General features: G+C 43.5%; 1 protein-coding gene and 1 long non-coding RNA gene across 8 annotated transcripts in view; one reads left to right on the top strand and one right to left on the bottom strand.

Moving 5' to 3' along the window:
* The window catches only part of Ush2a (usherin), a 689,504-nt gene that overhangs the window by 376,416 nt on the left and 286,216 nt on the right, over positions 1-26,872 (bottom strand). Inside the window, 2 exon segments of the mRNA XM_031338301.1 lie at positions 6,592-6,753; positions 8,943-9,056. Coding sequence (XP_031194161.1) covers positions 6,592-6,753; positions 8,943-9,056 — 276 coding nt within the window.
* The window catches only part of LOC116068580, a 53,589-nt gene continuing 26,736 nt past the window's right edge, over positions 20-26,872 (top strand). Inside the window, exons 1-12 of one of the 7 annotated variants that reach the window (XR_004109635.1) lie at positions 20-280; positions 3,307-3,411; positions 9,360-9,452; positions 10,622-10,673; positions 11,843-11,960; positions 12,155-12,290; positions 12,466-12,585; positions 14,411-14,517; positions 18,345-18,502; positions 19,335-20,561; positions 21,376-21,514; positions 22,900-23,140. This is a non-coding gene — a long non-coding RNA (uncharacterized LOC116068580). Of the gene's footprint in view, positions 281-329; positions 441-3,306; positions 3,412-9,359; positions 9,453-10,621; positions 10,674-11,842; positions 12,291-12,465; positions 12,586-14,410; positions 14,518-18,344; positions 18,503-19,334; positions 20,562-21,375; positions 21,515-22,899; positions 23,141-26,872 lie in introns of those variants that run through there. The other 6 variants (XR_004109634.1, XR_004109633.1, XR_004109632.1 and 3 more) reach the window with 6 other exon arrangements.

The following is a 26,872-nucleotide window of genomic DNA, read 5'->3' as shown; positions in this document are numbered from 1 at the left end:
GAGGGGGTACTGAGAGGAGGCAGTGAATGGGATGTAAAGTGAATAGGTAAAATAAAGTTAAATTAAATAAAAAAAAAGATCTGAGCTGTGAGGACTCCAGCTGCCATGCCTATTGTACGCTGCCTTGCTGTGCCAACCGTCATGGACGCTTATCCCTCGGGAACTGTGAGCCAAAAGAAGCTCTGCCTTCCGGAAGTTTTCTAAGCCATGATGTTTCATCACAGCGAAGGGGATTTAAGAGGTGCGCCTGAGCAAGCACATGCGCTGTAACTGATGCCAGGTATCTTGATATATGTTAGAGTCCTCACTGTCATTTCTCCATTGGCATTCTAGAAACTATCAACCGCCATAGTTAGGGTTGTGTCAACCAAGACCAGCTCGGATGACAACAGAAAAGCCTCAGGCTTCCCTTTCGCTGCCTCCATGGTAGCAGGATCCTGGTAACTTTCTAGCCAGTTTTGCCACACATCCTCCTGACTTCCAATAACATGCTGTTCCTGTCCTTCAAGGCCCCAAGGGCTTCTCTGAAATGTTTCTTCGAACTTCTTAAGGATTGTCTGTTTCTGGTAGGGTGCCCCTTTACAAGGAGAACGATCCGGTTGGCTACCGCTTGGATCGTCGCCATCCATCACCACGCTCTCTGGCCTTAACTCCGGGCAGTCCTGGGATGGTGAAGGCTCTCACAGAGGGCTCCTATTTTCTACCTAGTCGGCAAATGTACCACACACACACATCCAAGTGGCTCACTGTAGCCCTGCTAGCGTTATCAATATGAGTTCTTCAGTCTTTTGATAATGCTTTTAATCAGAAGTTTTAAAAGCACGATTGCTTTTAACTCAAAATTCTTTAAAAAAAATCTGTCATGGGACAGAAATAAGAGATTAATGGATATCTTGCAGGAAAGATAAATGGCACCACCAGAATACCACAAAACTGGGGGGAAATTAATTGAACCCTTACTTTTGATAAATATTTATTTTTTGCAGAAGAAAAATGCATACTAGTTTTAGCTGTCATTACACTAACCTACATCCTATTTTTCATATTATTAGTAATACATAATGTGGTAGTTTATATTCAAAAATAAAACCAGAATGTATATACCTCATGTATTAATCCAGAAATACACCAAGGTTACTATGGTTACGAAAAATCCATTACCTTTGAATATGGAATGAAAAAGTTTGACTTAAAGTGTGTGCTATTTATTATAGCAAACATCAACAGCCTTCGGGAGGTTCCCTAACTGGATTCATTTTTCAGTGTCAGAGCTGACCCAGTGTACTACAAGCTTATGGCCCATGCAAGGCAAAAACTCGAACTGTGCGCATTTTTAAATATAGTTTGTACTGACCCAAGGAGCAGCGGTGTTTCTGACTTTTAATGTTTCATATTTAAGAGGAAGAAGAAAAAAAACTCAGAGCACCCAGAGGCTAAGTGGCTACTGGGTGTAATGCCCTTCTTCCACCTCAATCTCCCTCCGCAGCTAGACCCGTTCCCTATGCAAGCTAGGGGTACGCACGCTAGGGGTTTGCCTGCCCAGCTGCAGACAGACGTTAGGAGAAGCCACGGACAAGTGGAGGAGCGGGGAGAAACACCGACAACACTTTGAATAGTTAGGAAGGGCCGTGGCCTCGTGCTACAGAGGAAGGTTTTTAATGCAGTAGAAAGCAAAGGAGTTTAAAATGCCATCGGCTGTGGCCAAGAAAATGTTATGAATCATTGTCCTTAATGAAATTTCAAAAATTTTCTTGTACTGTTAATGTTTTTGCTCAGCAAGAATAATTAGATGTTTTGAAGTGAAATACAATAATAATAATAATAATAATAATAATAAATTATTAAAATAATAATATTTTATAATTAACAATATATAATAATAATAATAATAATAATAATAATAATAATAATAATAATAATAATAATAATGACGATAGCAGCCCAGAAATGATGGTGGAACCAGAAATTACACATGAAAATAATTATCAAGCTTTTTTTTGTTAGTATAAATAAACATGACTTGACAACAATATTCACCACGGATTATCTGGAAACCAGGTGACAATGTAGTGGCAACCTATTTGCAAAAGTAAAAAAACAAAAGAAAGACGTGAAAGCAGAGAGGGCTGGAGAGAAGGGGTCAGCTCAGGCAGGAGGGGCGAGTCTGAGCTCAATGTATAGAGGTATGAAACGGTCAGAAGAGTTAACAGCTTTAAACTCATTTGTCCCCCCTTTAAAACATAGCACATTAATATCTACATATAATATCTGCCACAACAGTTTTTAAAAAGACTAATGTCTACATGGCTCTATGCGCTCATATAACGCTCTTAGGTAAAGTATGTTATTAAAATATTCTGAAATGGGGTGCAAGAGAGAAGGCATAGTAATTAAGAGGACTTGTTGTTCTTTCAAAGGACCTGGGTTCAAGTCCCAGCACCCACATGATGGCTTGCAACCACCTGTAACTCCAGCTCCAGAGGCTCCAACACCCTCTTCTGAGTATCTCATATACTAGGCATGTATCTGGTACACATATATACAGACAGGCAAAATAGTCATGCATATAAAATGAAATTACTACATAAATTTTTTTTTTTTGAAAATCTATTCTACAATGTTTAGAAAAAAACTTCAGGATGCGGTAGTGTGCAAGGATCCAAAATTATACAAATCCAGAACAAATCCTGACCTCCGACCTGACTGTATTTAGGGACAAGAATTTTCTTGAATGAGGTTACTGATTTGTAGACCTGATAAGTTACTGCTGACTACACGAAGAAGAGGAGACAGAAAGCAGGGGAAGGTCCAGTGAGGACCTGGCAGAAGGCTGTTTTCCTCATGGCAAACAGAAACATCTGAGGACCAAGGGAACGTGCTAACACTTGGACCTTGGATTTGGCCTCTTCTCTGTGAGGAATGCTTTCGACTGCATAGCACCCCTAGGCTGTGGTATTTACTGTGCAGCTTAGAAGAGAAGCACAGGTGCCCCAGGGATTGCTATCAGGTTCTTTTCTTCCATTCAATCTGTAAGTGAAAACAAACTATCCAACCCAAACAGCATAGCACATACCCTGGGACCCATGCAGACTCACACTCAACTTGGTTTATCCAGTTACGGACTTTCTTGGCTTAGCTGCGCCTCAGTTTTGCTTACTGTCAAACTAGAGAGATATGAACTATCCCTCTTTATCTCCTCTGAACTTTTTCCTTTTTGTTTGGAGTCAATGTGGTCAGATATTGGTATAGTGACATCTGTTTGCTTCTTGGTTCCTTTTTGACGGAATCTATTCTTTGACCCTACAGCCGTGTCTGTCGTTGATCATGAGGTGTGTTTCTCGAATGGAGCCAGAAGTATGCTACTCCATAAGATACAACGGATGCCAAGCCGATTCCTAGCTACATTATCAGGTGAAGAACCTGCAATTAGACAGGTCCAGGCTCTAGAGAAACCCAGGGCCGAGCCAGACAAGATCACAGGGTGGAGACAGGAGCTCAGCCATCTATCCTACTCTAAGCCTCATAGCTTTGGCAGCTGAGAGCTTCTAAGAGAGAGGAAGACATGTCTTTCTTCCAGAGCGTGGGCTCTGGTAAGTCCACCATATTCTGGTGGAAGTCCATGCACCCAAGTGGATTGGGGCTGCCAAACATTGGGTTTGAAGGTTTATAAAGGGGACGGATTCACAAATCTGGGTAGATAAGGAAGAGGGGATGAGTCAGGGAGTGGGAAGGAGGATAGAAGCGAGCACGCTCAAGATACATACATAGGAAACTCTCAAAGAGCTTCTGAAAAGAATAAATGCTAATGGAGATTGGAAGACTTAGATGCATCTTCCAACCCGCCCCTGGCCTTCCTCTCCACGGTGAGTGAGGGTGAAGTCTCAGAATGCTGCCTGACTTCAGCTATTCTGTGGTGACAACACGGAGAGCAGTTACCTGTGAGGAAGCTATGGAAACCCGATGGGTGATGTTAAAGATACCGTCCCTTAAACCGGACACCAGAATGACCCCACTGAAGAACTTGCTACTGGAGAAGGAGAGCAGCTGTGAGCACACGGAGTGCGGGTGTCAAGAGCACCTAGGGCACCTGCCGTTCCGGTCCACTGGGATACCATTTCTGAAGTCTTCTGCTGAAGATCCACCAGCCATTCCAAAATGTATAGAAGGCACTATGGTTTTGCAGGTGGTATTAGAAACTGGGTAGGCTCTTTAGCCCTCCCCTCCCCACATGGCTTTTTTTTTTTCCTTCTGGCTTTGCAAAATGTCACCTGATGGTGACTTTGCATATCTGCGAGATGTTCACTGCCTACAGCGTCTGGTGTACCCCTCTGGCTCACAGAGCTGAAGCATTCTGTGTGACTGATGTGGCTCGTGTTGTATGTGGATCTTAGATGCTTTGTGTATGGCTGCGCCTCTTCCCTCTTTTCCCGCCTGGATTTCCTGGCCCTACATGCCTTCATCAGGTCCATCTCCGTGTGTTCTCCTCTTCCTTTTTCATTTGAAGCAGGATCAATGGTTTAGCTTACTCTCAAACTCAGCTAATTATGACCTTCAACTTCCGGCCCCTGCATGTTGGAATTCCAGGAATGTCTGATGACTCCTGATGAACATGGTGCTAGGGAGTGAACTCTGAGCCATCAGCTCGCTTTAGCCACTGAGCTAGTCCTTGCCATCTGCTTTCTCTCTTCCTCAGAGTCAGGGGACTTCTCGATTGTTCCTCCTCTACTGCCGAGTTTGTGTCCTGTCTGGAGCAGGTGTTGTATATACAGCACTGAGCAAAGCAGACACACTTCTAGCCTCCTGAATGCATATCTTAGAATAAAAAATGTAAGCATTCAAAATAATGGAAAACAGTACAAAGAAAATGAAAAACCCACGAAGGGGGCTATGAATGTATTTGGTCTCTCAGGAGTCCACGAGAAGGGTTCTTCCAGGGGATGACACATCCACGTATGGACAAAACATTGTTTCCTTTCATGAACAACAATATGTTTTGATCCTGAAAAAGTGTTCCAATCATTATTCCACGTGTAAAGTTCTCTGATGTGTCTTACTAATTATCATTTGTGAAATATTTCCTCTCAGTTCCTTCTCCGGCACCATGTCAGCCTGGGTGCTGGTATGCTTTCAGCCTTGATGATAATGGACCAAATCTCTGAAACTGTAAACTGCCCCAATGAAATATTTTTCTTTATAAGAGCTGCCATGGTTGTGGAGACTCTTCACAGCTATAGAGACCCTAACCAGGAACGGGAGAAAGGGTTTAATCTCAGCTCACGGATGGAGGTCGAGAGTAGTGTCTGCAGCAGGGGCATGGCAGCGATGAGGCTGGGCAGCTTGTGGACAGCGGGAAACAGAGGAAGGCAGCAGGAATCTGGCTTTTGGGTGTTAGCCGAGGGGACATATCTCAAAGCTACATTTTGGCTTGTGGTTCCTTTCTCAGCTAAGTCTCTCTGTAGGATCGTCACAGATTCACCCAGGGCTGTGTTGCCTGGGTAATTCTCAATCCAGTCTAGCTGACGGGGAAGGTTAACCACCTTCTTCCTGTTGTAGATTCAGAACTGAAGACTCAGAGAAGATGTGACGTGAGCCCTTGAGCGTCAGCTAGACTGTTTCACTCAGTACCGATGTCTGTCACTCACTGGCTGTGCAACCTAGATCCTGCTGTACCTCAGTTTCCTGACCTGTGAAGTGGGGACCTCATCTACCTTGTAAAATTAAGACCACAGGTGTCCATCTAATTCTGAATGAAATATAAAAGTCACAGTTCTTCTCCACTATGTGTTCTCAGAATAAAGAGGAGAAATATATATACAAAGGAGAACACAACTGCCCGGTAATCCTTCATGCTGGGATCTGAGTGTGTCCCGGTAAGACAGGAACACCAGGAAAGGAGGACCATACTGCTTACCTCTGTCATCTTAGTGCCTGGCTTTCATGCAAATGAGTGAACCTTTGAATTATTAATTCTAACTTTGACTGGGACCTGTTACAACCTTTCACGGAAGACTTAGTATCTCTAGGCCTCAGTTTCCAAATCAATCAACATTTGAGAATTACAATGTCCCCTGTAGTCTAATATAGCAAGGCAACAAGATTAGCACATGAGTAGTCTGGGTAGACAATGAGCACCCTAAACACAATGCAAACATCAGGTGCCACTCATCGTGGGGCTCTGGCAGTTAGAAAGATCATACATCAGATATTCTGGCGCTATGATCTATGTTTTGTCTCAAATGGTTTAAGAGTTGTGCCATGCTAAGCCATCCTTTTGCATCCTCAAATTCTTTTCCATGCAGGCATATTTCAAATAGCTGGTCATGTGACCATGGAGATGGCTAAAGATGTCTCCAATTCAGTCAGCCCACAGACTCATGTGCATGGGGGTCACACTGCCACCCAGAGTCAAACACATAGTCTGTGGGATCCAGAAACATCTGGGCTCATAGAGTCCCAAGGTTTCCTTGAAGTCCCAAGGAGGCAAAGCTCACTCACCTGATTCAGAAAAACATATGCAGTAGTCATCTGGAAAGGTCATCTATTCACAAATAGACTTGTGACTCTATTACCTGATGGTGACTGAAGGCCCACCTGTGACTGTGTGGTTCTGTCCCTTGCCTGTGTAGACCAGCCTCTCATCCATGTATACGGAGTACTGTGTAATAATCCCATTTGCTTGTCTGGGTGGACTCCAGAAGAAAGACAAAGAATTACGAAGGGCCAAGGCGACTGGTGCTTGAACCTCTTGGGGTGCTGTGGAGAGGAATAAAACAGTGTCTAATTTTAGTTTACTTTTGTAAGTAAAACTTTTCAGACCCAAACCAATAAATCATGGGCTAAAGCTGTAGTCCCATGCATGGAAGTGCTCCCAACTCGCAGGCAGCTTGTCAGTAATTGCTTTAGGAAGGGTGCTAAATAACTGTCCTGAGTTTCTGGGAATTTGCATCTGTGATGGATGGGGAGTCCCTACTCTCCTCAGTTGACAGACGTTTGGGTTGCTTCATCAAAAGTATTGTTAACCCATCATGTCCTTATGGGGCTGAGCCTGTTAGAGCAGATCAGTGTGGCTGGCTTGGGGGGAGCATGTGATGTGACTCAGGTAACTGGTGAGCAGTTGCTAACTGGGGGGGCTTTACAGGGGGCTCTCCAACTACAGGAATGGCTAAGAAACAGACACTTAAATCATTCTATATTGAAACCTCACTGTAATTCTTGACAAGGATTTGTTTATTCACTGGCCAGTGAATTAAAATCACAGAAAATTAAAACAAAGCAAAGCAAAACAAAACAAAACAAAAAGCTAATCAGAAACAGAAAACACCATTATGAATGTTCATCTTGGCTCCCTGGAAAGCGATTTGGGAATTACTCACTTAATGACAAAGGCATTGCAGTAGATGCGTGGCCAGGCCCTTGGTGAAATGGTTGTGAAGCCTGCATGAGGGATACCAAGGTATGGGTTGGTGCAAATGACTATAAAACGGGATGATAATGCAATGCCCCAGAAGACCCAATGTCACCCCGAGAGGAACAATGCCACTCCAGTAGAGTGGACAGGGTTAGTGGGTGCCTCTGACTGCACAGCCAGTGAACGGGCGTGGGGTGGGGTGGGGGGCATGGACTCTGGTTCAGGGCGGGCATGAAACAAAATAGAGGCTCTCAAGAGGGATGTCACAGAACCCTCTCTTTCTCTTCATTTGGGCTTCTGCCTGCCTGTTACCTTCTCTCTCCTAACACTTCTAACACAGTTCCTATGCAAATGGGGTTTGCAAAGAGATGTAAAAGGAGAGAGAGAAAAGGAAGGAGATTTTAGGGAAGCATGCATGGGTGGGTGGGGGAGGGAGGAAGGGAGAGGAGGAGGAGGAAGAAGAAGAAGAGGAGAAGAGGGAGAAGAGAGAGAGAGGAAGAGAGAGTGAATGAGAGAGACTGAGAGAGAGAGCTAGCTTGCACACTAAGTTTTGCCCCGAGGACCCAGCTTTCAAGTCTAACTGCCTTTCTTACCAGGCAGCACCCAGGAGACAACAATAGGATATAGCACCTCCTCCAGCTCAGAGAGAGAGAGAGAGAGAGAGAGAGAGAGAGAGACAGAGACAGAGACAGAGACAGAGAGAGAGAGACAGAGAGAGAGAGACAGAGACAGAGAGAGAGAGAGAGAGCGGGAGAGGGAGAGAGACAGAGAGAGAGACAGAGAGAGAGACAGAGAGAGAGAGAGAGAGAGAGAGAGAGAGAGAGAGAGAGAGAGAGAGAGAGAGAGAGCTTGTGTTTGTTGACGAGGTGTGCTGTGCTTGGGGGCTTGAGCAAAGCTTTTACTTTTGGAGTCCTGAGGTGTTTTCTCTTGCCCACTGCCACCCTCACCCATGTTTTCTGAAACATTAATTTAGACCAACAGTTTGTACATCCCAAGAACAACAGGAGAGAGACTGGCGTGGGAGGAAAGGAACAGGGATTAATCATGGCTCGCTTGGCATGTGGAGGCTCTGTCTTCCCGAAGTCGTCGTCGCCCATGCTGGTGTTTAGCAGTTAAAGGAGACCATGGAAATCAACCGTTTGATTCTCAATTTCATACTGTGCCATACAATCAATTCTTTTTAGTCAGACTGTCTCTAGATTTACTTCTGAGCCATAGTAAAATGAGGAAGCTTTCATTAATCTTTCAGATGCTCCATATTAATGACAAGGCTCTTGCATGAACAATGTAACAGCAATTAAAAAGCCCATTAATCTGCATTACAGCTATTAAAGATGCATGTCATTAAAGGCTGTGGAGTTTGATTCATTTTCGCACCCCCCCAAAAAATGGGAGCAATTATGGCCTGGCAATGCACTTTGTCATCAAATTAGGTCGGGGTTTTCCAGCAAATGGCCTCGCAGCATTTAGCTCTTCTCCTATTTTATTATTCATGACTGAAATGTGGAAGTCAAGACCTTTGAAATTACTTTACCTTCTTGTGGAGTGGAGATGCTCAACGCATGTGAGCTCTCGGTACAGCCCATCCGAGAACAAGCCGTCAGGGTGACTGTGTAACTGTGGAAGGGATGTAGTCCTGTCAATATGCCTAGGATAAAAGGGGGACACAAAAGGTTTATATGTTTGCTAGCTTGTATCTGAGAGAAAGGGGGAGACATAGAGAAAGAGAAGAAGGCATAGATATGGTGACAGAGAGAGAGAGAGAGAGAGAGAGAGAGAGAGAGAGAGAGGCAAAACCACAATGCATGGCTTCATTTTTTCCCTTACTTACTGACTGAGTGCTAAAGATGATAACTCATGGCCAAGCCCTTCACCACCAAGACATAACTAACACAGTATTGTCATTACTTTCGATACTGAGCACCCATTTCTGCACCATGCTTCATTACAGGGCCTGAGCCTTCCACAGAAACAAAAATGATTCAATTTGCTCGAACCTGGCACTTTTCGACCATATTCAACTAAGAAGCCCCAAGTGCAGTTTGTGAGTACACTTCAGAAAATGCTCCTCCCGGGAGGGGTTCCATGATGTCAACGGTAGGTTACACCGAGACAAACTGTTTGTGTGGCGGAGAAAAAAAAATGTATGCAAATTCACACAACAGAACAATTAGTAAATGGGATAATTATGCTTTTCTACTTTCCTTGCAAAATTATTAGTTTATTTAATTAAGACACCTGTCTCAAATGGAAGCACTGCACAGGGAGGTATCGAATTAACCTGGCTTCGTAGGCGACGTGTAAGATTTGTTCAGCAATTGAAAGTTTTCATGGTCCTGAAAACACCTTCTGTCTACTGATTTTAGCAAGAAGAGACTCTTCACTCTGTGAGTCTTAGGGATCGAAGACATAACACACTCATAGTTCATGCATTTGCTCTGCTTTCTCTCACTCTGCAATCTCCTAAGATTGTTCTTAGGGCAATCTTCAATCCGAGCGGTAGACTGTTATCACTTGTATAAAAAGGTAGCCCGGTCTTTCTTATCCTTATTGACTAAGCTTTCAGTAACACAGAGAACATGTTAGTGCTCCAAGGAGCAATACTGGTGAGAGATGTCACCCTTTAAACTCTTTATTACTTGTGTTATGTATTTGTATATGTATATGCATTTGGCTGTGTGTATTTGTGTGTGTATATGTATTTGTATGTGTGTTTGTGTGTGTGTGTATGTGTTTGGTTGTCTGTATTTGTGTGTGTATGTATTCATGTACATATGTATGTTTGTATGTATATTCATGTATGTATGTATGTATGTATGTATGTGTATGTGTATGTGTTTGGTTGTCTGTGTTTGTGTGTGTGTATTCATGTGTGTGTGTATGTGTGTGTGTGTGTAGGTATGTATTCATGTGTGTGTGTGTGTGTGTGCATGTGTGTGTTTGTGTTTGTGTGTACATGCTTGGGAAAGCTGGAGGTCAATCTTGGCTGTCTTTTTCACCTGTTCTTATCTTGATTTTTGAGAAAACCTTTTTCAATTTCCTGGAACTTGCCACTAAGGTTAGACTCTCTGGTCAATGAGCCTCAAAAATCCTCCTGTCTCTCTGCCTTGCCTGTACTGGGATTACAAACATGTGCTTCTGCTGAGCATCTTTCCAGCCCAACTCTAGCACAGATTTTAACAGATCTGCATGTGTCTCTGTCCTTCCCAACAGAGAATTTAATGACTGGAAAGAGTGAGAAGAAGGAATTAACAAAGACAAGACGGTGAGCTGCGGCTCCCTTTTGCACCTCATCCTCACCCATGGGTCTCAGTGTTTGTTTCCAGTCTTCATTTCAGAGGCTATGCAGATAGCTCCCTGCGGTGCAGCTCTTGGGAAATACTGGACCATGGGCCACCTTCCTCTCAGTTGGTGGCCCAAAGCAGCAAGACAGTGAGCTAGTGCACACACACATGCATGTGTGTCCCAGTACTCATGACCCGTCTTCTGAGTTCTATATTTTCAAGGAGTTTGCCCTAGTTGCAAGAAGTCCCACAGTCACCCTTTATCATATAGCAAGAGGCTACACAGCAGCTTAGGCTGGGTGCCTGACGAATACCATGGGCCTAACCAGGCCTCAGCGCTTTGTAGTCTTGTTACATCTACATGAATAACAATCTCTGTCTTGAAGGAGAGGCCTTGGGAGTGGTCTCTGTGGTGGGGTAGTGTAGTATTTATCTCAGAAGTTTACCAATGAGATTTAGCAGTTCAGGCCCATAGAGGCCCCAGCATAGCTTTGGGCACAGAGAATGCTAGTGTAGAATAGTTCTAGTTTAACTCATGTTATGAGCCAGCTCCTGACGCCATTGCCTCTGAATGACTTCAATCTTTCAGACGTAAGTCATTGTTCCTTAAATCCAAAACCAAGGACACCAGGTTCATTCACTCTCTTTACACACTGGACACGGGCTCTTTCTGTGTCCCTGGTGTTACTAGAGTGCCCTGAGCTGGTTAATTTCAGACATTTTGTTTCTTTCCTTGATTGACTCTGATTCCTCAAAGGACATTTTTAAGGGCCCAATGTTTTACCAGACTGGACTTTTGAGTCTTTTTCTTTTTCTGGGTTTTGCTAATCTATCAAGCCTCATCATACAAGGAGCCCCAAAATCTCTGCAGACTTTTCATTGGCCCAGGGTTCTGGCCCTGTTTTCCCACCTGCTGCTGTGTGGACGTCTTCACCTGTCTTCCTAAAGGCACGTGCCACTCAGTCTGTCTCAATCCACAGAGAACACCATTTCTGCATTGCGTTCACCTTGCAGCCCTTGGGATGGGACTTGGGATGTAAGCATACTATGCAATTGTTATATCACAGACTTACCCCTCTGGCTTTTTATTTCCCTATTTTCAAAAGATTTATGTTTCTTTTAAATTATGGTTATGAATGTTTCCACACAGGGTTATGTTTACTTGTGTTCAGGAGCCAGTGGAGGCCAGAAGAAGGCATTGGAGCCTTTGAAGGTGGAGGTAGAGGCTGTTGGGAACCATCTAACCAGGGTGCTGGAAAGGTTCCTCTGTAAGAGAAGTATATGGTCTTAAACACTGATCCATCTCTCCATCCCACCCTTTACAAGGATGTGTATGGATGCAAGTACTTGTATGTCTGTGAGTGTTTTGGAGGCCAGACGTCACATCAGGCATCTATCACTTTCACCTAATTGACCGAATCAATGTCTCTTACTTGTACTAATAGCTTGCTGACTCTGCTAGGCTAGTTAACCAGCTTGCCCTTCGGGATCCGACTCTCACCTCCTGGCCATTGGGATCACACACAGATGAACTGCTGCACCTTTCTGACATTTACCTGGGTGCAGGGGGTTTGAACTCAGGTCCTCATATTTGGGTGGTAAGTTCATTATCCATGAAGCCATCTCATCTCCCCATCTCCCTAGCTCCCATTTTCCTATTTCTTAGTCCCACTATCATGATACACACGTTCTAGTGTCAAAATGAAACCATCACCATACGTATGTCTTGGCAATTCTAGCTCTTCCACATTTTTAACTCATCTTTCCTGTTAGGAAGTATAATTCTACTGTGAGTGCCCAAAGGGGAGAGCTTACATGGCTGAATTCGAATAATACCAGTAGGATGCGAGAGCAGCCCCACAGAATGAAACTTATATTGTCAACATGAGTAAGGTACGCTGGGATATAAAGCTCATGTGTGATCACAAGAATCACATGACAAAAGCAGTCTCTCGTAGATGGATGTCATTAGTGCAGGCACAGCAGTATTGACTCAGAAAGGACATCCTGGTTGGTGGTACAGCATACTTTAAAAGAAATGTCTGTTAGGAATTAAGGTACCATCATCACAGAGAATCATAGATGCCTGCCCTGACACAAACTCCTTACTCGGGATATTATTTCTCCTCAAATCACAGCTGAAGTGCCATGGTGGGACTTCAGCCATTCTATCAGCATCTCAGGGCAGTTCACCTAGTCAGGGAGGACCACAGGAAAGTCTGTCACTAAGTGAGCTTCAGTGTTTCTGCTAGGACTAGCTTGTTTGCAGAAAATAAGTCTCTTTGCATATATGTTGTGCCAGTTCTATCCTGTTGCTGTGACCAAAAGCTTGTCCCAGGAAGAATGATTTATTTCAACTCGTAGGTCACACACAATCTATCATTGATAGAAGACAGGGCAGAAACTCAAAGAAAAAGTTGTGGGAGAAAGCAAACTGCATGCTGGGTCATGCAGGGGGATGGTTGGCTAGCTTTCTTATACAGGCCAAGGCACTCTGCCCAGGGATTGGTGCTGCCCACAGTGGGATGGGTCCTCTTGCATTAATATAGCAATTAGCAACCAAGACAGCCCTCGTCAGACTTGCTCACAGACCAAACTGATTTAGATAATTCCTCCATCAAGGATTTCCTTTCAGAACATTCTAAGTTCAGCCAAGTTGACAAGGCTAAGCAGAACATACATGTACCGTGAGATTGGTCTCCTAAGCTTTCTCTTTAAAGAGCTCATCACACAGCAGTTTACTTTCCCTAAATTCATTAAAATATCTAGACATGAGAATTTGTAAGATGCAGACTCTATTCCAGGGTTACAGGAGGCCTATTTAATTAAAGAAAACTTTGAAGGATGGTCATTTTAACCTCTCAGTGAAATACTTTTTCTGATTTTCTGCTTTGGAAGAGAGGTTTACCAAATTGCGTTATATTTCCTAGAAAAGTTTAGAGACCTTAAAGGACTGTAGAAAGAAACTAGAGCATTCTTTGAGCCTTTTATCAAAGCATTCACGTTTCTTCTTTTAAGCCAGTGAGAAAATAATAAATACCAAGAAAGGAAGATACAGAATGGAGAATAGGGAGCAAAGGCAGAGAGAAGAGACCTGAATTTTGGGGGTTTGCCAGCTTTGGATCCCTGGTGGAAAGCTTGCATGACTTCTACATAACACTTTTAAAAATCGCTTTGCCCTTCTCTAGGTTGGAGTGGTGATTCTTGCCTAGCTCCAAGGGGGATTTGCCCATTACATTGCATCTCTGAGATGCAAAGTGTCTTGTCAAAGTGCCTAAATAACTTTCAGACTAGAAACTTCAGACTTCAGAAAGAGACCTAGGGTGACCATTCAGCGCTTTCTTCCTTCTTGACTGGTCACCATTAAGAGTGAGTCATGAGGAAGAAATGGCTATGCATGTTGCTGCAGTCCTTCAGTCTGGAACACATACTCGACTCCCTTTGCTCCAGTGTGGAGAGCATCCCCAGGTGAATTAAAGTGGATGCCTAGGAAAAGTTGTGCAATTGACAAAGGAGGCAAAATAGCTTCTCTCTGACCGTCCGCAGGTAGCCCATCTTGAATACGGACTCCCTGATCCTTAAATGGATTCCCTAGAAGTCTGGCTTTGAGTGTCAAGATAAACACTTCGATTGTATCGTCTCCAGAGAAGAACATAGTGCTATCCTGAGAATCTATCATCAGCAATTATTAATCAATGCTTTGTCTTTTGACCTCTAGCAAAGGTGACTGAGATGATAACTTATTTCATAAGGCTACCGGGACCACAATAATGGTAGCCGTGCACAGACTCAAGCAGAAGTAGAGTATCTTCAGGCATGATGTAGGTATGTATTTGCATGACCTGCACCTATGAGTCTAAGTTTCCCGGAGGAGTACTGGTTTCATTTCTTTTGCTATGATGGCATACTCTGGCCAAAACCAAGTTAGGGATAGGATGGCTTGGCTTGGCTTCCACTCTGAGGTCTCAGGAGGTCTCAGCCCGCCATTGAGGAAAGTCAATGGTTGAACTCAAGACAAGAATGTGAAGGCAGATCTGCTTACTATTCTATCCAACATGCTGTTCTGCACAGACCTCTAACTAAACTCACTTCTCAGCCAAAGAAGTAGAGCAGGTCCCATATAGGATCCTCTTTACTAGCTGGATTGCAGGCCAGCTTCTACTTTGCTAGAATTCTTTGATAGTCCATGACCACCTGCCTAGGAATTATACTCCCCGTAGTGGGCCCAGCTGTCCAATATCAATTAACAATCAAGACAAGCCCCCAGAGTCGTGCCTACAAGGCAGTCTGATCTAGACAGTTCCTTAATTGAGACTATTCTATTTAGATGAATCTAGGCTGTTCTGTTGACAGTTAAATCCTACAAGAATAGGAGGCCTTTAAGCAAAGGGAAATGTATAAGGGACAATTACAGAAATTTGCTTGAATGTCATAATTTAAAAAAAAAATATGGAGTAATACGGAATAGACAGAGTTATAAAAGATTCTAGAGAAAAAAAAACTGTGTCCACAAAGAACTGAGCTAGCTCTTCATGAAGACAAAGAAGTAGACGCCAACACTATGACTTTAAGTGGGTTGGGGTAGATGTCCTTGTGTGGGGGGGGTTGTCTCTGAGAACTCCTTTCAATTTGAGAGTGTCCCATTCATCAGACAGGCAAGTGACCTCTCAAACTTCCTTTTAGCCACAAAACTCCGTGTAGTCAGAAAATGGCCCCGGCCATGTCAGAAAGACAGCCAGTCTTTTCTTGATAATGGAAGAAGGCACACTGAAATAGCATTCTATAAGCATAAAGCAAGCATTATTGATGTCTTAAAAGTGTGAGTGGCCCACGAAGCTGGGGAGCGGCAGTATGTGGACCTGAATTGCTAGCCCCAGCAGGGCCCTAACTCTCACCCTAAGCGATAATGCATTGTGCATTAATGCCTGGCATTGAGATGTCCTGACAAACCACACCAGGGGAGTTTCAAGTTAAGTACAGTCTCTGCCAAGCCCAAGCTAAGGATGATACAGAGACTTTGTTTAAAGGAAGGAATTCCTTCCTGCCCAGGTAGGAAGGAATTTAACTTCTGTATAAGACTCCAAATACTTTCTCTGGAGAGATTGGCCCAGGAGAGCTCATGTACAGAGAAGCTGCTATGTAAATGTCCCTCACAATGACTCCTAGGCCAGTGACTGCAAAGACCCTGTCAATCCACTTCTTCACAAGGCTCCTTGCTGCTCTCAGTATCCTCCCCTGAGGATACTATGGTTGGTGGCCGCACAAGCATGAGAACATGAGTTCAAGGCCCAGCATTCCTCCAGGGACCAGAAACCCCAAATAGACCAACTCAAAACCAAATCAGGTGTGAAGGCATACCTGGTCAAGTAGAGCCGGGGAGGTGGAGACAGGTGAATCCTAGGGGCTCACTGGCTAGCCAGTGGAGCTTATTTTGCGAACTCCAGTTAGGATAGTTAGAGATACCATGTTAACACAGACAGGACACAGAGGTGTGTATGAGGTAGTCCTCTGGCCTGCACATACACACACTGTACTCATCCAAGCAAACACACACACTGGTTTAATAAAAGATCCTTGGTTCATTGAATCAGCGAAGGCTTTGCTCATCACTAGTGTGCCCCAGACTATATCTTTTGACTGACAGACAAGCTTCTCCAACACTAGTTTGGTATCACCAACGTCTTTCTTTCCTTCCCTCCCACCTCAAATTCCGAAGGAGGCAAAGAGGAATATTAACCATCAGAGGCAGCCTGACTCCCTAGGAGAAAATTCTTGTTGGGCTGACATTAACTATACAGGCTCCTGCACCTCTCATGGAGCCTGAGCGCTGAGAGGCAGGAGAGCAGAGGAGGTGGTTTTGCCACTGAGATTTTATGGTTAGCTTTTTTTTAACTAAATGTTTGCAAGTACAAATGCTCTGCCTGGAAAAAAAAGAAATTGAAAGCAAAGCAAGATGGCAGCCTCCCGGAGAAGGCCCTGTGCTTCTATTTCTGTTCTTCAGCCGACTCCTCCCCCTCCCCCACCCACCCCCAGCTGCCAAGCTAGGTGTTTGGCGAGCATCCACTGTAATCTGTTCTCCTTCATTATGCTAATCTGTGGGCGGAAAGATTTCTGTCATCTTCGAATGGCTTGTACAGCAACGGTAAACACCTTGGCCTGTCTGTAATTGGACAGGTGTCTGCACTGATGTCACCCAGCTTTTAATTCAATTAAAGACCTGGCTGCTCTGTTCTCATTACCCACTCATTTCCGTTGCTCTTTTAGTTTGGTGGTTGAAATCTGTGCATGGCATGGTCTACCCCGAGTCTAAAGCCAGCGGACCTTCTGCAAAGATCATGCTTCAAGGGAGGTGCTTGTGTATTAGGAGAGAGAGTCAGAAAAAGATGGAGAATTTATTCATTTTCTTTTTCCCTGTGTCTGTCTCTGCATCTGTCTCTGTCTCTCTGTCTCTACCTCTATCTCTCTGTCTAGCTCTCTGTCCGTGTCTCTCTGTCTCTGTCTGTCTCTGTCTCTCTCTGTCTTTGTCTCCCTGTCTGTCGGACTTTCTCTTTTTCTCTGCTTCCATCTCTCTCTCTCTCTCTCTCTCTCTCTCTCTCTCTCTCTCTCTCTCTCTCTCTCTCTCTCTCTCTCTCTCTTGTCTTCTATTTACTGGCCATAATGAGTTGTGGACACATCCCCAGCCATGCTGTCTCTCACTTCCTTTCCCCGGGGCTTTCCTCCATCTCCCGAGAGCTCAGCCAAGTGCTGCTCTCTGATTTATTTGCTGGCATCTCACATTTGGATCAAGAATTCGAGGGTGGGTCAGAGCAAGGCACTTATTAAGAGGCCATCTGGTAAGGGATGCCACCTAGGCTGAATGGCTCATCACTGGGGACAGAATGGAAGAGCCTAGGATGAAGAGAAGACAAGGGGACAGTTTGTGCCTTAAGATTTCTGCCCTGGTGCTGATAAATTAGAGTTCTCAAGTGTGTATCCAAGCCAGCCCCTTGGGTGGACTAGAGGGAGCAAATCAATCCAGCTTGCCATAGTTTCTGCACAGGTCCCCTTGGAAACAAACTTCTAACACAGACATTTGAACAAGTTAACCCCAAGAAACTGTTTAATGATGTTCAGTGTGGATGAAAGGTGAATGGTCTAGAAGAGGTATCTGGGAATATCCAGAGATACATCTCCTTTGTCCTGTTCCTAGCATGCAGAATAGCGGGGCCTCTCCTACTGAGGTTTCAGCAGCATTTTAAATACCAATAAGCTGATGAGAGCACTGGGCTATTGAGTGCACAGCTTTAAATGGGACATTTGCGTCACCTCTTCCAAGGCTCAGGGAATTTAGTTAAAAAAAAAAAACATTATTACATATAGTTAGTACAGGCTAATAAAACATAAAAATAAGAGCATATAGCACTTATAAAATAAAGTCAGCCTTCAATTTGCTCGAGCTGTGAAGGTGCATTGGCACTTACTCTTATCTAAGCCGGTGCTTTGGAAGTGTTAAGCCCAGTGTTTTTAATACTCAATCTCTTTCAAATGAACTTTGTGGCCTAGTTTAGAACTCGTCCCGGGAAGCCTAGGAGATCGCACACCTTGGATCCAAGACTGCGCAGATTTTGATGTTTTCAAGCAGGAAGAATAACTATTTCCTTTATAAAATATAGGACTTAATCCCGGACTTAGAAAATGGTTTAAGCGGTGATTTGAATTGACCTCAAAGCAATACCCATGAAGATTCTCTCAGCAGGCTTACAGCTAACATCAAATTTTAAATCAATGCCTGTTTCTTCGTAAGGGCCACGGAGTCTCTGTCATCTTAACGGTAAGGAAGTTTGCAGCCACAGGCTTGCTAAGTTAACTCCTTAACTTACGTAATGGACGGGTGCTGACCTCAGTGGAATGCCCCAAGAAATAATGAACACAACTCAGCCGGAAGGCATGAGGCAAGAGGGAACTGAAGGAAGGCCATTTCTTCTGACCACTGTCCCATGAGCTGGTTCAAAGTCTGATGGAGTCACTGTTTCCCAGAAGGGCTGTGGGTAGGCAAAGAAACATAAACTCCTCTTAAACCAAGGTCACACCTTGGCTTCTGATCTTTGCTGTTTCCACATAACCTAAGTCTGTCCTACATGGTGGAAAAGGAAGGTTATTAAAAACAACTCTACACTTTTAATAGCAAATACTCCATTAAAATGAACCTTAAAATGTGTTCAGAGATTCATCCTTCCTGCAACGATTTGTCTACAAAGAGTGACTTGTCTTTCAAACCAGCTGCCAACACTTCTTCAAGAAAACAACTGACTCAGAAGTGTGTGCGAGTGTGTGTGTGTGTGTGTGTGTGTGTGTGTGTGAGAAAGAGAGAGAGAGAGAACGAGAGAGAGAGAGAGACCTGTGTGTATCTTTCTGCATCAATCCAAATATAATCCAGTTATAAAAGGATGGAAGAGTAGAAAGAGATCATTTGGGGGAACTTCCTTTTCCTTATCAAATAGGATCGATAACCCTACTTTTATAGAGTATTATGAGCACACAGGCATACCTCACTGCTGGTCACTGGACAGCAGAATTTAAATACTATCTTCACTTTTAATCATGGCATGTGTTACATCAAAACTGAAATCCCAATGCTTATAGCAAAAATTCTTACTTTGCAGGCTCATATGAATTACTCGTTAAAACAAAAATAAACAGGAAACCAAGAAGCAGACAACCTCGCAGTACCTATCTCCTCAATGAGTAAGTCACCCAGGCACATTACATATTCCAAGGAAACAGACAGAGCTCTTAACTCATCAACACTGCCCAGCCTAATGCAATTCTTCTACATTAGCAAAGCAGGGACATTACATCACTTCTATTTTTACAATTTCTGTCATAGGGCTGTATTTTTGTGCTGTGCAAATCTTCAGACCAATTTCTTTCAAGATTTACATTTAAAGAAATAGTTTGTAATAAACCACAAATAAATTTATGGAGTACTATAAAACTGGCACAGACTTCCTCAAAATTCATCTGTGAACAATCACAGCGAAATGAATTTCTTTTTTCATTTCTTCTCCCATTTGCTGATGGTGGCAGAGACCACTAGTTGACCTCTTAGTATATATTATACACCTTTTCCTCAACAAACTAAAAGGCTTCCTTCGGACTAGATAAATGGCTACCTGGAGCAAGGTCAGCAGTTCCTGCAGTCCACACAGCCATGTCACTGAATTTTGATCACAGTGCTCAACCATGGTAAACTAGTTCTTAAAATATCACTTTACCGTGAATGTGTGGATCTTTCCCTAACTGTTGTTCTAAGATTTTGCTGAGTGGAATCATACGGGCAAGGTGAAGCCCAAGCAGCCATTTTGGAACATGAAGCCAAACTCTTGACCCCAAAGAAGAGGTAGTGAGTGCTGCTGGACTAGGACCGCTGCCTCCACATTGACAGACCGTGGACATCTAACTCCAGAAGAGGCTACCATGTTGGTTAAGTCATTTCTCTGAGTTCTCCATTTTTCAAGTGAAATTAATTGAAAATGATAGATCACCCTCCCACTATTCTCCACAAAACTTTCTTTCTCCTTAGTGTTTCACTATACTTGGCTGCGCCCTGGCCTAGAACACAGCAGGTCATTTATTATTTTTAAAACTAGTCTGTGAAATAATGGATCCCATCAAGGCATTTCCTCACAGGCTTATATACTTTTAGCATCCTCACGCCCCGCACCCTCTCACCCCACTTTCCCTCTGAGCGGACCCCCTTTCTCTCCAAAATGCATTCCCTACTTGCTCTCTTCTTTGTGGCTGAATAGAACTCCACTGTGTACATGTGCCTCAGTTCTCATGAATTCATCTGCTGAAGGACATCTAAGCTGCTCCGTGTCTTGGCTCTAGTGAGTAGTGCCATGGTCCTCATGGATATGCATGTATCTCTGTGATGTGCTGATGCAGAGTCCTTAGGGCACATGCCAGGAGGATGCAGCTGGTTTACACGAATGAGTTGGCCATTCTGTTCTCTGTATTGATGTTTGTTTCTGAGGAAGCTCTGCAGTGAGTCCATGGTGGGTGCACCAGCTTTTAGCCCCAGCAGTAGAGTATGCAGGCTCCCTCCACTATTCTTTCATAGACTAATTTTCTCCCTCCATATCCTCCCTGGCAATTACTGTTTTTTCCTCTTCTCTCCCCTCCCCTCCCCTCCCCTCCTCTCCTCTCCTCTCCTCTCCTCTCCTCTCCTCTCCTCTCCTCTCCTCTCCTCTCCTTGTACCTCTCCATTCTGGCAGGGGTGAGTTGGAATGCCAAATCAATTTTAGCTGGCATTTCTCCATATCTGAAGATTTCCCCGCATTTTTATTGGCCATTTTAAATGTCTTCTTTCAGCATTTCTCTGTTGAATTCATGTACTCATTTATTGATTGGATGATCTCTCTTTTTTTAATTATTTATTTTAGTTTTTCATAGATTCTGGGTGCTGGCCCCTGACAGATGTACAGCTAGTAACTATTAGTTGCATACTTTTTAAAAATCAATGAATATTTGTCTGTTCTCTATGCATATCATTAGACTGCTGTAATGCAGATGCTTGATTTCTGAATTTTATTATGAAGTAAAAAATTTGAAGCCAACCTTTAGAACCATTCCATCTACCATTACTTATTTTTTTTCCATGGAGAAAATCTGCATTAAACTCAAAATATCTGTTCAAACCAGGACCAGCCCTGCATGCCCTTTCATAAGAAAGTTCTTGAGAACAACAACTATGGTGAAACTCTACTAAGGAGGAGTTATCCAAGCCCCAGCACAACGGAACCGGATGCAACATACAACACTAACTGCACATCAACTAAGGGTTAGTAGCAGGCACTCCATAATTTAGCCATATACAATTATTTCACAAGACCTAAAAAAGTGTGTATCATGCAATGGTTTCTCTTGAAGAGCCTATCATCTAATGAGGAAATAAAATATATGGACAGAGAGTGGCCATATAGACACCACAGCATAAGCATCTGTAGTTGAATAGGAAAACAAAAACACATTGCATTGAACTAGAGAGATCCAACACAACTTCTCAGGTAAATACAATGTATATTGTTTGCAATATCAATATAGAACATACACAGGCTCACATTTGCATATATCTGCTGCAGGGGTTTCAATATGAATGCCCTCAGTAGGCTCATATATTTTGATGTTTCATTACTAGGGAGGGGTACTCTTAGGGTGTGTGGTCTTGTTAAAGGATGTGTGTTATTCGGAGTGAGCTTTGGGGTTTCAAATGCCTAAGCAAGGCTCAGTGTACCTCCATCTTCCTGATGTCTGACAATTCAAAGACACAACTCTAGGCTTCTTCTCCAGCACCAAGTCTGCCCGCATGATGCCATGCTTCCCACCATGATGATCATGGACAAAACCTGTGAACCTGTAAGTCAGCCCCAAGTGAATATTTTCTTCTATGGTACCTGCCGTGGTCGTGGTGTCTCTTAATAGCAATAGAAACCCTAAGATACCCACTTATACAGTATCTTATACAGTTAGAATAACATCTCCAAGATCAAATGATAGCTGGATTTAAGTCTAAATCAGTCCCAAGACAGGAGGAACATGATTTAAAGTCCCCCCATCCAACTCCTCCTACTGTCCTTCAAGAACAGGATGCTTGGGTTGGGTATGCATCCAAACTCTTCCTTACTCTACGATCCTTCAGGGCCTTTTAACACTTCATTTTCCTTGAAGGCATGCTGCTAGCAAGTTTTTCTTTTTGATCAGTAGTTGGAAAACCCTAAGGTGCGCACCCCAGCTAACAGGAAGGGAAAGTTTCAGGAGTGGACACCATCCTTTGCCTATGGCTTTACTTAATGTGCTTTCTCCACATGCCAAGGGCACAGTCAAACATCTGTGCTTCCAGCACATGTGGGTAAAACGTGACTGAGCCAGCCAATCACTGCCCTTGCTTGATCTTGCTCTGAAGCAAATGGGCATCATGGACTTTAGATTTATTTATTTTTTCATTTTCCATATAATTAGCAACATGAGTTCTACTTGGCACCTCGGGGTGGGGAGTGCGCTGATTTAGCCATTCAGAGTTGCACTTTGTCCCAACTGATACATCTACAACACAACCCCACACCTAAGGTTCAGGGGACAGCATAGGAAGGGGGGAGAGGCTCTACGAGCCAGAGGAGCGGGACATCTGCTGAGGGATGGAGGGATAGTATCTTCTATATACAACAGGGAACCTGAACCCGTGCCATCTCAACAGTATGGCTATAGGCAAGACCGGAACCATGCCAACACCCACTGACATGCCAATACAGATGGGAAAAATCTCACAAGGCCCCAGCCCAAGAGGAAGAGCAATCTATGGACATTCCAGTTGCCAAGAGAGGAGCCATCTCTGTGGACAAGGTCCCTGATAGGTCATCCAATCCCACACACTCATCCTTAAACACAAAGACATCTGAGCAACACTAAGGTAAGCTCAGCAGATTAAATGTATAAATATTATATGTAAATATACATGCGTATTTAAAAAACAAGAGGGCATGAATTTGAGAAGACATGAGAGGGATGCAAGAGGAGTCAGAGACCAGAGAGAGCTGCAATAATAAGAAATGATGTAAACACAGTATTCTTATATAAAATTAGAAAAAATAAATTAAAAATACAAATAAAGGGTTTAGATCCCTAACCTTAACTTTAAATTAAAAATAAAAGAGAAATTCAGAGTCATGCCTCCCATTTCTAGCCTGAGTGAGTAGGGACCTGTATCCCAGACTAATCCCCGGGGAACTCTCCTTGCACTGTGAGCTCTTGGCAGGCCTGTACCCACCCTCAATGCCTTTCCCTGAGTGCCCTGGGATTTTTCTTGTGGCAGAACTAATGCAGTAGGGTACATGGGGGAAGGAAGAGTGTGGGTAATTCCAGTCTAGCTGGTGAGGTGAAAAGACCTCCCAAAGGAGCAGGTCTCTATGCTCTAGCTTAACCTGGGTGCTGGTGAGGTGACAAGACCTCCCAAAGGAGCAGGTCTCTATGCTCTAGTTTAACCTGGGTGGTCCACGAATCCCACTCTTAAAGCACAAACCTGGAAAATAAGCCAAGTGCAGAATTTAAAGTCCTGGCACAGGGTCCTATGAAAGGGGCTGCGTTCCAGAAGCCATTTGGGAAGCACCTGATATGATAGAGTTGAATCGCTGACTGTAACTGAACTACTCAAGAGAGAATAGAAATGTATAGATTTTCAGGTAGTCACTACCCTGCTCCACCCCACCCCAGAAGTAGACTCAACTGCGTAGACCAGGACTAGTTGTAGTGAGAAAAGCTATTCCCAATTATATTATCCATTGAAATCTCTTCTTTTACTACAAAGATGTAGATTTGGTTGTTAATATCTAAAGCATTATTGTTGTTGTTGAATAGTAAATGACAGTAAATAATTATTCTGGCAGAATAATAATTACTTAGTGGTAAAGGGAAGGAACGGAGCCCCTAGATGTTAGAGCAGTGCAATACAACAAGACTATTAAGAAAGTGATTCTTGTTTAGCAATTACAGCCTTAACAGGATGCCAGGTGCTCTGCTAATTATCCTGATAATTAAGTTCATGTGCTCAAACAGTTCAAGGAAAAAAAAATAACCATATATGTGCACATCCTTGGATCCACTTATTCTTGGTATGCTTTCAGAGTAGGTTCTGCACCTCTCTCTGCGCAGCCTCAGTCAGAGGGGAAAGGGCTGGGAAAGGGCTGGGCTCTAGCGGCATCTTGACATGTTAGCAGGGCTAAAAGGGAAAATCCACGGAAGCTACAGAGAGCTAATTGGAGCCCTTTGTAACAAGTCTACAGAAATAAGGAGCGACTGCAGCAGAGCTGCCAGCCCGGAGGAGGCTCAGGTGGAGCCCGGAGGCTCAGGTGGAGGAGATGAACTCTGAACTCTGGCCTTGGGAGGGTATGGAGTCTCACCCCTCTGGCCCAAAGGGGCCCATTTGCTCCTAAGTGGGTCTATTAACCCTTGGACTCTCCACTGTTGGTAGGATTATCCTCACTGAATCCTCGAGTGGACAAAATCCACCAGGCAAACATTTCACGATTGAGTTTCCCTGTTTCCTTGTTCTGTTCTTCCTGTTGATATTCAGGTTTAATCACTTGTTCCTCTTCTAACCTCTGCCTTCACTTGAGTCTGGCCACCGGGAGTCCAACACCCACTGTGCTTAACTGTCTTGCTAATTACTAACATTGAATAATATTTTGTTATTTACACCTATACATTATGTGAAAGAAAAAAAAATCCTCATGCATTTCTTTCCATGTTGAATCTTCAAGTTTCAACTAGGAAGGAATAGTTACCCCATGGATCTCAGGATGAAACTGAAATTCAGTAATGATGTCAAATTTCTCCTCTGAACCCCATTTCACCACGCTAGATGGACAAGAGAATTACTCAGTCTAAAGTTTTAACACACAGGTTCAACTCCAAAATCTTTAAACCAGATGGCTCTTTAGTTAGGCAAAGGGCGGTAGGATGTCTTGAAGCATCCTCCTTAGGAAGCCAATGACAGGGACACATGCTTATAAGCCATCTCTGAAGCACAAGAGACAATGAGAACTTTGCTATGTATCAGAAAGGGCCAGGAAACCTGAATCCCCAGTGAATGAACAATGGCTCTGGATTTTAGTACCCTACTTCATCAAACCCTTGGAGGAAAGGAGCTGAGCTAGGGAGATTACTGTGGGGGCAAAGCAAGTTTCCCTCAGTAGACCTGCTATCCATCCATGAAGGTCTTCACTGGCACCAACTCACTGAGCAGTAAAACAGAAATCCACTTTGATTTCCTAGGGATGGGAAACTGTGTTTCGCTGTAGAAGGTGAGGCTCTGAGGCATGCATTCATCTAGAAGATGAAGAAACCATGTCCGTCCCAGTGAGGAAAGCATGGCAGTACACTGGCTTCTGTCACCAAGAGAAGGGGAAGTTCACAGGGCTCTATGCAGAGCACAGAAGGGGACAGAAAGGGATTAGGCTGTAACTCTTCAAAGGTCTGCCTTCAGAAGATATCTCCATCAAATAGGCTCCTTATGACAGAAAGCCAGGATCTTCCAAAACATCACCACCATCCGGGCAGCAAGTGTTCAAACAAATGAGCCTTCCTGGGAGTGGGGACGGGGTCGGTTCATTTCACATTCAACCCAGATTGTCTGTATTATGTCAAAAGTGCTCCTTGAGTGCAACTAAAGAGTTTGGTGTCTGCGAATCAAGGGACCAGTTAGATGGTAAGCAGACACTTAGACGGCAGTCAAAAATACTGAGAGATAGGAGGAAATAAAAGCTAGCAAAGTAAGAAAGAGAAGTGGAACTTTAAAGTCTGAAACCAAAGAATGAAGAGCCAGTCAATGAACAGAATCCAAAGCTCAAAGACATGAAACAAAACCAAAACCCAAACCAGAAAAACAATTATAAGACAACAACCTAGAATTCAAAACTTTTAATTCAGAAGTCTGTAACTACGGTTCAACATTTATTTCTGTCTAATTGTAAGCAAAATGCTTTACATGCGGAGTTCATTTTTGCCTTTGCAGTAATTATATAAATGAGGTTCTCACACCCCACTGAGATGGAAAACTTTGGTTCCGGGACATTGCTTTAAACTTGCCTGGGGGCATTGTGATAAGTCTCTGGCAAAAGTGGGCTCCGAGCACAGACTGATTCCACACAACTTCTGAACAACTAGAATAAGGCCAGGGAGGCAACCTGAGAGGAAAGAGTTAATCTGAGAACTTGCGATTTTCTTACAATTAGTAATGATCATATGCATAAGGCTGAATTTTTCACAGACAAAGGACCTAAAGCTGTGGAGTAAAAGAGCTCATTATAAAACAGAAAAATAATTAATGAAAAGAAACAAACTCATCTTCTGAAAAAGAAAATAACTTTTCAACTTAATTGGTAAAGAATCTCATATTGGGCAATAAATCTCAACAGCCTATATTTCTCCAGTATCAGCATTATTTTATTCAAATAAATACGACTTTAAAAAGCAAAATTAATGAAAATATTAACATCTCAACCAAAGTCACTTCAGTTGTGCCAAGGAAAAGTTATTTCCCGATCGACCTGGAGGCTTGCTGTGTGACAGGAGCGGCTCCACGCTGTGACCTACCGCCACCCTTCTGCCAAGTCTGCTCACCTTAACCCCGCCCCATCCCTAACCC

This window comes from Mastomys coucha, unplaced genomic scaffold (assembly GCF_008632895.1).
Source record: "Mastomys coucha isolate ucsf_1 unplaced genomic scaffold, UCSF_Mcou_1 pScaffold1, whole genome shotgun sequence".
In the NCBI taxonomy this organism is placed as follows: Eukaryota; Metazoa; Chordata; class Mammalia; order Rodentia; family Muridae; genus Mastomys; species Mastomys coucha.
Note: the sequence above shows the minus strand (reverse complement) of the source record. Positions and strands in the feature narration are given on the sequence as shown.